Raw genomic sequence first — 10371 nt, 5'->3', positions numbered from 1 at the left:
TTTTGCATGTTCTTCACATGTACCCCAAAATGTAAAATGCAATAAAATAAATGGGAAAAAAAAAAGAGTGAGCAAAGGACATGAACAGACATTTCTCAAAAGAAGACATACAAATGGCCAACAGGAATGAAAAAAAAAAAGCTCAACATCACTAACCATCAGAGAAATGCAAATCAAAACCGCAATGAGATGTCTTCTTACCCCAGATAGAATAGACACAACTAAAAAGACAACAAACAAACAAACAAAAAACAGATGCTGGTGACGTGGAGAAAAGGGAACTCTTACACACTGTTGATAGGAGTTTAAATTAGTATGGCCACTATAGAAAACAGTAAGGAGAGTTTAAAAAAATCTAAATACAGAACCACTACATCATCCACCAATTTGGGATGGGGTGGCAAAACCCTGGAGTTCAGGGGTCAGGGTTGGCAGAGAGCAGGGTCTGGGGGTGCTTGGGTAGCTGCAGGAGAATAAAAGAGGCAGATGTCTGGGTCCCAGAGTATGGAAGCGAGGGAGGTGCGGAGCTGTTCCCAGAGGGCAGGAATTAATAGAAGAATTCTTGAGACCTCTTGGGAATAGGGAGAGTTCAAGCCCTCAGGATCCAGGGCAAGGGGTCAGAAGCTTGGGCCAGGCTCATTGCTGAGCTCTTTGTAACCCACAACCATCTTCAGACTCCAACCTAAGTCACGCACGCATCCTCCGAGAACAACATCTCCTTAGCTCCAGCAGAGTAGCCTGCTCTTTGCCTGTGACCCTCTGGCCCCGGGGCCTGGCATGGTGGCTCCTGCTGTCAAAGGCAATGAGAAGCAGCCGTTCAGCAAGCTCAGTGCTGTGACCCCAGGCCTCGTGGGGCTGGACTATGATACGACAGTAAGGTCCAAGCTTAGAAAGTACAGCCCTGGAACTATTACCCTGGGCCCCTTAGCGTCTGTCCTTAGCTATCTTTTCTTCAGGGGCCTAGGGACTTCTGCTCTACACACACCGCACACACACACACACCTTCTAAAGGGATGCTTCCCATTTTTCTCTCCTCCCTGACTTACTCTTCTTCCTTCTCTTTCTTCTTCTTCTTTCTTTTCTCCTCTTCCTTCTCCTTCTGCTCCTCTTCCTCCTCTCCTCCTCCTCCTTCTCTTCTTCCTTTTTCTTTCTTTCTTCTTTTTATAAAGAAAAATGTTTAATTGACTCACAGTTCCAGTGTCAGGTATGATTCCTTCTTCTCTTATGATCCATTTCTTCTCCCTTCTGCTCCCTGGAGCCTTCCGGCCTCCTGGACAGAGGCTGCTCTCCCTGGACCCCAGGGTTGGCGCTCACAGGCTGATTGCTGGGATGAGCAGCCTCCACCTGAAGAAGCAGCAGCAGGAACAGGGGAGGGGACAGGAGGCCAAGGTCCCATCCTGGAGGCTGAGGGACTAGGTCTTGCGGTAGCAAGGGTTTGGGGGTGGGTCAACCCTAGACCTGATCCTGCTGTTTTGCCCTGGAAGCCTCTCTCTGCCCTGAGATGAAAAGTCCATTCACTCTGTTGCGGGAGAAAACGGTCACATCAACATGGATTTTGGGAAGCTGGATGGACTCAGAGGCTGGGAGGCTCCCGTGTGTGCAGAACCCTGTCCAGGTTCTGGGAGCTGAGTGGGAGCCTGCAAGGACCTGGCTGGGTAGAAAGGGGATCGGGTTCTCTGTCCTCGGCCCTGTGGCCACACGGGGGCGCCGCCGCGCTGCTCTAGGATTCTGACTGCGTGCTCTCTGGCACAGGGCTGCGGGCTGAGTGGGTAGAGGGGGCTGAGCCTGAGGTCACCCACTCGGGGATGGAGATTTCTCGTGAGCAGCTCTGGAATCCACAGGACTCAGGCTAGATTTGCTTGTAACGTGAGGCAATTGTGGAGTAGCAGGATCTGGCTCTAGAATTCTTACGGTGAATACAGTTCTCATAGAATCCAACCAGAATGAGAGTCCAGGGCCTGAGTTGACTGTCCTGGGTACACTCAGCTTTGATGGAGTTGCCAAAAATGTAACTTCGGCACTTGCAGAAATTTCCGTGATTGTTGAAAACACCAAATACTTGTGTACAATTTCATTTCTGGTGGCTCTGGCTGTAATTTGAAAGGGCAGAAAGAGCCATGGAAAGAGGCTGAAAGGCTCCTCTGGGAATTCTCAAGTCCCTTTTCATAGCAGTAACAACTCAGAAGTGACTGGGCAGTGGGAACTAAAGACAGGAGGGTGTGAGGGCTGAGGGGCAGAGAGAAGGGCCAGTGAGCAGGAAGTGAGGAAAAGGAGCAGGGGAAAGAATTCTAAAGCAGTGGAGGAGCTTAGCAGGCGGTTCTTTGCATTTGTATTTAATACATTTTGTGGGACTTCCTAAAAAGTAATGACCTCTTTATGATTAAAAAATAAGGGTTCCAAAAATACCAAGTGTCCAAATGAAATATGCACACTGCTTATGAAATATGCACACTGCTTAGACGTGCATAGTTCACGAAAACAGGCAGTGCTTGAGCGTCGGTGAAGAGCAATGGCGCACTCGCAAGTTTGAGGTGGTGACTACAGGTTGGTTCCCCGTTGCAATATACAGTAAGAAACCCTGCTTCTTTGTATTCAGGAGATGTTCTGGACTCACACAGGGAAACTTGAACTAGGGAATGAAGACAATTTTAAACGCAACAACCCAGAGTCACAGATTCATAGTCGGGGAAAGTAAAACTTAGGCGCTTTGAGAGTTTAATTGTAATGCTTTTTTGGACCCAGGTCTTATACAGATTGGAATCCTAATCATTCAGGGATTACCAGTATTGTGCTACCTACTGTATTAATAAACAAAAAAGAAACTGGTCTCTATGAGAATCTCTGTCTGATGCCTTCAGAAAAAACTTCACCAGGTGTAGAGAGAAAAAACCCTGTCTCTACACCTCCATCCCCAGGGCGAGCTCACTCTCTGGCATCAAGTTCCCTGTGGTGAGTTTCCTTGCACAAGAGTCCGAGGGGAGAGGTAAGGAGTGGGAGGCAGGGAGTCCAGTTCAGGGTCGGGGATTCCAGGAGGAGAAATGAAGGGGAAGGGGCTGGGCGCAGCCTGGGGGATCCCTCCCTGGTTTCCACAGACAGATCCTTGGCCGGGACTCGGGCAGACAGTGTGACAAAGAGGCCTGGTGTAGGAGAAGAGGGATCAGGACAAAGTTCCAGGTCCCGGGAGTAGCTCTAAGGGTCTCAGGTTTCCGGAGCCGGGTCTCCATTGTTGGGGACTCCCCACTCCCCCGGGTTTCACTTCTCCCGACAGGTGTCGGGTCTTTCTTCCAGGATACTCATGATGGGTCATTAGTTCCCACTCCCATGGGGTGCTGCGTTTCTGGAGAAGCCAGTCAGCGTCGCCGCGGTCCCCGTTAGCGGCCAGTCACCCACCCATTCTCCCCAGCTCCGAGGATGGGGTCCTGGCGCCCGGAACCCTCCTCCTGCTGCTCTCGGGGGCCCTGGGCCTGACCGAGACCCGGGCGGGTGAGTGCAGGGTCTGGAGGGAAACGGCCTCTGCTGGGAGGAGCGAGGGGCCCGCCGGGCGGGGGCGCAGGACCCGCGGAGCGGCGCTGGGAGGAAGGTCGGGCAGGTCTCAGTCCCTCCTCGCCCCCAGGCTCCCACTCCTTGAGGTATTTCTACACCTCTGAGTCCCCGCCCGGCCGCGAGGAGCCCCGCATCATCTCAGTGGGCTACGTGGAAGACGCGCAGTTCCAGAGGTTCGACAGCGACGCTGCGAATCCGAGAGGGGAGCCGCGGGCGCCGTGGGTGGAGCAGGAGGGGCCGGAGTATTGGGACCTGCAGACACCGAGAGTCAAGGCCCAGGCACAGACTTTCCGAGTGAACCTGCGGACCCTGCGCGGCTACTACAACCAGAGCGAGGTCGGTGAGTGACCCCGGCTCGGGGCGCAGGTCACGACCCCTCCACATCCCCCACGGACTGCTCGGGTCTCCCCGAGTCTCCGGGTCCGAGATCCACCCCGAGGCTGCGGGACCCGCCCAGACCCTGGACGCGGGAGAGCCCCAGGTGCCTTTACTCGTTTGTATTTTCAGTTTAGGCCGAAATCCCCACGGGTTGGTCTGGGCGGGGGCGGTGTTTGGTGACCGCGGTGGGGCGGGGCTGGGGTCACCAAGGCTCAGACCACTCAGCCCAAGTGGGAGGCCGCTGGTGAGGCTGAGAGGCTGGGAGCCTACCTGGAGGGCACGTCCATGGAGTGGCTCTGCAGACACCTGGAGAACGGGAAGGAGACGCTGCAGCGCACGGGTACCAGGGGCAGTGGGGAGCCCTCCCCATCTCCTGTAGATCTCCCGGGCTGGCCTCCCGAGAGGAGGGGAGGGAAATGGGATCCGCGCTAGAATATCGACCTCCCTTGAATGGAGAATGGCATGAATTTTCCTGAGTTTCCTCTGAGGGCCCCCTCTGCTCTCTAGGACAATTAAGGGATGACGTCTCTGAGGAAATGGAGGGGAGACAGTCCCTGGAATACTGATCAGGGGCCCCCTTTGACCCCTGCAGCACCCTTGGGCACTGTGACTTTTTCTCACAGACCTTATTCTCTGCCTCACACTCAATGTGTTTATTTAAAGTTCTGATTCCAGCTTTTCTGAGTCCTTCTGTCTCCACTCAGGACCAGAAGTCACTATTCCTTCCTCAGAGGCTACAACTTTCCAAGGAATAGGAGATTATCCCAGGTGCCTGTGTCCAGGCTGGTGTCTGGGTTCTGTGCTCCCTTTCCCATCCCAGGTGTCCTGTTCATTCTCAGGAGGGTCACATGGGTGCTGCTGGGGTGTCCCATGAGAGGTGCAAAGTGCCTGAATTTTCCGACTCTTCCCATCAGACTCCCCAAAGACACATGTGACCCACCACCCCATCTCTGACCATGAGGCCACGCTGAGGTGCTGGGCCCTGGGCTTCTACCCTGCGGAGATCACACTGACCTGGCAGTGGGATGGGGAGGACCAAACTCAGGACACGGAGCTTGTGGAGACCAGGCCAGCAGGGGATGGAATCTTCCAGAAGTGGGCAGCTGTGGTGGTGCCTTCCAGAGAGGAGCAGAGACACATGTGCCATGTGCAACTTGAGGGGCTGCCGGAGCGCCTCGCCCTGAGATGGGGTAAGGAGGGGAATGGGGGGGAATCACGCCTCTTCTCAGAAAAAGCAGGAGCCCTTCTGGAGCCTTTAGCAGGGTCAGGACTGAGACCTGGGGTCAGGGACCTTCACGTTTCTCTCCTTTCCCAGACCTGTCTTCCCAGCTCACCATCCCCATCATAGGCATTGTTTCTGGCCTGGGTGTCCTAGGAGCTGTGGTCACTGGAGCTGTGGTCATTGCTGTGATGTGTAGGAAAAAGAGTTCAGGTAGGGGAGGGATGAGGAGTGGGTTTTCTTGTCCAGTTGGGGGTTTCAAGCCCCAGGTAGAAGTATTCCCTGCCTCCTTACTGGGAAGCACCATCCACATGTGGGCTGACCCACCCTGGGGCCCTGTGTGCCAGCACTTAATTCTTTTGTGAAACACATGTGACAATGAAGGACAGATGTATCACCTTGATGATTGCGGTGTTGGGGTCCTGATTCCAGCATTCACAAGTCAGGGGTAGGTCCCTGCTAAGGACAGACCTTAGGAAGGCAGTTGGTCCAGGACCCACACCTGCTTTCCTTGTGTTTCCTGATCCTGCCCTGGGTCTGTACTCATAGTTCTGGAAACTTCTCTTGAGTCCAAGACCAGGAGGTTCCTCTAAGATCTCATGGCTCTGCCTCCTCCCTGTCCCTTCACAGGACATTTTCTTCCCAAAGGTGAAGATAGAGGGAGCTACTCTCAGGCTGCGTGTAAGTGGTGGGGGTGGGAGTGTGGAGGAGCTCACCCACCCCATAATTCCTCCTGTCCCACATCTCCCTCGGGCTCTCACCAGGTCCTGTTTTTGTTCTACCCCAGGCAGTGACAGTGCCCAGGGCTCTAATGTGTCTCTCACAGCTTGTAAAGGTGAGGCCTTGGGGAGCCTGAAGTGGGTGGGGGTTGAAGAAGAGGGGATAGGACTGGGTAATGTGGATTCTTTGATTGGGACATTTCAAGTGTGTGGTGGACTGTTCAGAGTGTCATCACTTACTGTGACTGTTCTGAATTTTTTCATGACTATTGTTTTCTGTAGCCTGAGACAGCTGCTTGTGTGGGACTGAGATGTGGGATTTCTTCACGCCTCCCCTTTGTGACTTCAAGAGCCTCTGGCATCTCTTTCTGCAAAGGCATCTGAATGTGCCTGCATCCCTGTTAGCATAATGTGAGGTGGTGGAGAGATAGCCCACCCCGTGTCCACCGTGACCCCTGTCCCCACGCTGACCTGTGTTCCCTCCCCAGTCATCTTTCCTGTTCCAGAGAAGTGGGGCTGGGTGTCTCCATCTCTGTCTCAGCTTCATGGTGCACTGAGCTGCAACCTCTTACTTCCCTACTGAAAATAAGAAACTGAATATAAATTTGTTTCTCAAATATTTGCCATGAGAGGTTGACGGGTTAATTAAATAAGTCGTTTCCTAAAATTTGACAGAGGAAATAAAGACCTGAGAACCTTCCAGGATCTGCATGTTCGCTGTGCTGAGTCTGTTGCAGGTGGGAATGGAGAAGGCTGTAGGAGCTGAGTGTGGACGGGGCCTGTGCCCAGTTGCTGTTGAGTCCATCATGGGCTTTATGTGGTCAGTCCTCAGCTGGGTCAGCTTCACTGCTCCATTGTCCTTGTCCCTTCAGTGGAAACTTGTCCAGCAGGAGCTGTGACCACAGAGGCTCATACATTGCCCACAGTGGCCCCTGCACATGGGAGTCTCTGTTTCTGAGATAAATTTTCAGATCCATTCAGCTCCTGCCCTCCTTCTAGGGCTCCTCTTCTGCTCTGCTCTCCTGCCCTCTCTCCCTGTCCTGGTTCCAGTGATCTTGGTGCTGGCTCCAATCCCAACTCATGAACTATAAAGCAGAGGCTAATTTAGACTTACATTTGTTTGTGAAATTGGATCCATCATGAAGGACTGTTCCTCCCTGAAGAGAGAAACCTGATTACGTGCTGCAGTGTGCGGCGGGGGAGGGGGAGGGTTGGTGTGGGAGGAGGGTTGGAGGTGGGAGGAGGGTTGGAGGTGGGACACCACAGGCAGCCCTGCTGAGAAAAGCACAGATGGTCTGGATGTCAGTTTGAGGAGACCTTGTGCTGTAGCTGCCACAAAACAGCACTTGGCCTGAGTCTATGTTAACAAAGATACTTTCTTTAGAATAGGAGGTGCTCTACAGTGATCATTCATTCAACTGACCTTTGTTGTCTGCCAGACATAGGACAGAATGGTTCTGCATCTGGGGAACACTATTGAAATAAAATCAGAAAAATCTCTGACCTTGTGGAGCATGTGTTTCAGTGGGAAGAGGCAGACGACAGATATACTATAAGCAGAGTAAGGAAGGAAAGTGCTAGAAGGTGGGAAGTGCTGTGAGGCAGGTGATCCAGGATGTGGGCAGTGAGGACAGGGAAGGTGGCTGTTGCACAGCAGTGGTCAGTGTGTGCCTTGTTGCAAAGGTGACCTTTGAGGAAAGATTTGAGGGACATGAGGATGTCTGGGGAAGTTCTTTCTAAGCAGGGGACCTCCAGCAAATGCACTAAGGCAGGAAGGTGTCTATGTTCCCAGAAGAGCAAGGAGGCCAGGAGGGCTGGACAGAGAGAAGCTAGATGAGGTCAGTGGTATGGCTTCAGGGGATTGGGGTTGGATCTGATCTTTGCTCCGAGTGGGATGAAGAGTTGGAGGACAGTTTTGAGAAGAGGGCTATGATATGACTTCTCTTTTATGTGTGTGTATGTATGTATTTATTCTCTTTTTTATTATTATACTTTAAGTTCTGGGGTACATGTGCAGAATGTGCAGGTCTGTTACATCAGTATTCACGTGTCATGGTGGCTTGCTGCATCCATCACACTGTCATCTACATTAGGTAATTCTCCTAATGCTATCCCTCCCCTATTACCCCACCCCCTGCTACCCCTTCCCTAGACCCCATCTCCTGACAGGCCCTGGTGTGTGATGTTCCCCGCCTTGTGTAAATGTGTTCTCATTGCTTAACACCCATTTATGAGTGAGAACATGTGGTGTTTGGTTTTCTGTTCTTTATTAGTCTGACCAGTGGTCTATCTATTTTGTTGATCTTTTCAAAAAACCAGCTCCTTGATTCATTGATTTTTTTTAAGTGTTTTTTGTGTCTTTATTTCCTTCACTTCTGCTCTGATCTTAGTTATTTCTTGTCTTCTGCTAGCATTTGAATTTGTTTGTTCTTGCTCCTCTAGTTCTTTTAAATGTGACATTAGGGTGTTGATTTTAGATCTTTCCTCCTTTCTCTTGTGGGCATTTAGTGCTATAAATTTCCCTCAGCATACTGCTTTAAATGTGTCCCAGAGATTCTGGTATGTTGTGTCTTTGTTCTCATTGGCTTCCAAGAACATCTTTATTTCTACCTTTATTTCATTATTTATCCAGTAGTCATTCAGGAGCAGGTTGTTCAGTTTCCATTTGGTTGCATGGTTTTGAGTGGGTTTCTTAATCTTGAGTTCTAATTTTATTGCACTGTGGTCTGAGAGACTGTTATGAGTTCCATTATTTTGCATTTGCTGAGGAGTGTTTTATTTCCAATTATGTGGTCTATTTTAGAACAAGTGTGATGTGGTTCTGAGAAGAATGTATATTCTGTGGATTTGGGGTGGAGAATTCTGTAGATGTCTATTAGGTCCGCTTGGTCTAGATCTGAGTTCAAGTCCTGGATATACTTGTTAATTTTCTGTCTCATTGATCTGTCTAATATTGACAGTAGAGTGTTAAAGGATCCCACAATTAATATGTGGGAGTCTAAGTCTCTTTGTAGGTCTCTAAGAACTTGCTGTATGAATCTGGGTGCTCCTGTGTTGGGTGCATATATATTTTGGATAGTTAGATCTTCTTGTTGCATTGATCCCTTTACCATTATGTAATGCCCTTCTTTGTCACTTTTGATCTTTGTTGGTTTAAAGCCTGTTTTATCAGAGACTAGATTTGCAACTCCTGCTTTTTTTTTTTTTTTGCTTTCCATTTGCTTGGTAAATATGCCTCCATCCCTTTATTTTGAGCCTATGTGTGTCTTTGCATGCGAGATGGGTCTCCTGAATACAGTGCCCGATGGGTCTTGACTCTCTCCAATTTGCCAGTCTATGTCTTTTAATTGGGGCATTTAGTTCATTTACATTTAAGGTTCATATTGTTATGTGTGAGTCTGATCCTGCCATTATGATGCTAGCTGGTTATTTTGCCCATTAGATGATGCAGTTTTTCATTGTGTTGATGGTCTTTCCAATCTGGTATGTTTTTGCAGTGTCTGGTACTGGTTGTTCCATTCCATGTTTAGTGCTTCCTTCAGGAGCTCTTGTAAGGCAGGCCTGGTGGCAACAAAATCTCTCAGCAGTTGGTTGTCCATAAAGGATTTTTTTTCTCCTTTGCTTAAATCTTAGTTTGCCTGGTTATGAAATTCTAGGTTGAAAATTCTTTTCTTTAAGAAAGTTGAGGCTGGGCATGATGGCTTATGCCTGTAATCCCAGCACTTTCAGAGGCCGAGGTGGGCATATCATCTGAGGTCAGGAGTTCGAGACCAGCCTACCCAACATGGTGAAACCCCATCTCTACTAAAAATACAAAAATTAGTCAGGTGTAGAGGCAGGCACCTGTAATCCCAGTTACTTGGGAGGCTGAGGCAGGAGACTCATTTGAATCTGGGAGGTGGAGGTTGCAGTGAGCCAAGATCAAGTCATTGAACTCCAGCCTGGGATACAGAGTGAGACTATGTCTCAAAAAAAAATGTTGAATATTGGCCTCTTTTGGCTTGTAGGTTTTCTCCCGAGAGATCTACTGTGAGTCTGATGGGCTTCCCTTTGCGGATAACCAGACCTTTCTCTCTGGCTGCCCTTAGCATTTTTTCCTTCATTTCAATCCTGGTGAATCTGATGATTATGTGTCTTGGGGTTGTTCTCAGAGAGTATCTTTGTGGTGTTCTCTGTATTTCAATGTTGGCCTGCCTTGCTAGGTTGAAGAAGTTCTCCTGGATAATATCCTGAAGCATGTTTTCCAACTTGGTTTCATTCTGTCCGTCACTTTCAGGTACACTGATCAAGTATAGATTGGGTCTTTTCATGTCATCTCATATTTCTTGGAGGATATGTTCATTTCTTTTCACTCTTTTTTCTCTAATCTTATCTTCTCACTTTATTTCATTGAGTTGATCTTCAATCTCTGATATCCTTTTTTCCACTTGATCGATTTGGCTATTGACACTTGTGTATGCTTCATGAAGTTCTCATGCTGGGTTTTTCAGTTCTATCAGGTTGTTTATGTTC

At 49.7% G+C, this 10371-nt stretch overlaps 1 protein-coding gene and 1 pseudogene across 2 annotated transcripts; both read left to right on the top strand.

The window, feature by feature from the left end:
- The first annotated feature begins 777 nt into the window (after nucleotides 1-777).
- Nucleotides 778-4125, top strand: LOC116543463 (class I histocompatibility antigen, Gogo-C*0202 alpha chain-like). Its single transcript, XM_032269027.1, has 4 exons — nucleotides 778-873; nucleotides 2916-2983; nucleotides 3311-3483; nucleotides 3614-4125. Exons 1-4 carry the CDS (start codon nucleotides 778-780, stop codon nucleotides 3889-3891), a joined length of 615 nt encoding a protein of 204 aa, XP_032124918.1. The 3' UTR covers nucleotides 3892-4125.
- Nucleotides 4126-4192: 67 nt separating this feature from the next.
- Nucleotides 4193-6562, top strand: LOC116543424 (annotated as a pseudogene). Its single transcript, XR_004265570.1, has 5 exons — nucleotides 4193-4261; nucleotides 4836-5353; nucleotides 5789-5821; nucleotides 5928-5975; nucleotides 6142-6562. The product of XR_004265570.1 is annotated as an HLA class I histocompatibility antigen, A alpha chain-like (transcript).
- Nucleotides 6563-10371: the final 3809 nt, after the last annotated feature.

The sequence above is a fragment of the Sapajus apella genome, unplaced genomic scaffold (assembly GCF_009761245.1).
Source record: "Sapajus apella isolate SASKATOON/1434 unplaced genomic scaffold, GSC_monkey_1.0 scaffold188, whole genome shotgun sequence".
In the NCBI taxonomy this organism is placed as follows: Eukaryota; Metazoa; Chordata; class Mammalia; order Primates; family Cebidae; genus Sapajus; species Sapajus apella.
This window is presented reverse-complemented; position numbering and strand designations above follow the sequence as displayed.

Coding starts and splice junctions, on each gene's coding strand:
- LOC116543463 (XM_032269027.1), top strand. CDS start 778: ATGGTGGCTCCTGCTGTCAAAGGCAATGAGAAGCAGCCGTTCAGCAAG. Junction 2,984..3,310: donor ACAAGAGTCCGAGGGGAGAG/GTAAGGAGTGGG, acceptor ATGGGTCATTAG/TTCCCACTCCCATGGGGTGC. Junction 3,484..3,613: donor CCTGACCGAGACCCGGGCGG/GTGAGTGCAGGG, acceptor CCTCGCCCCCAG/GCTCCCACTCCTTGAGGTAT.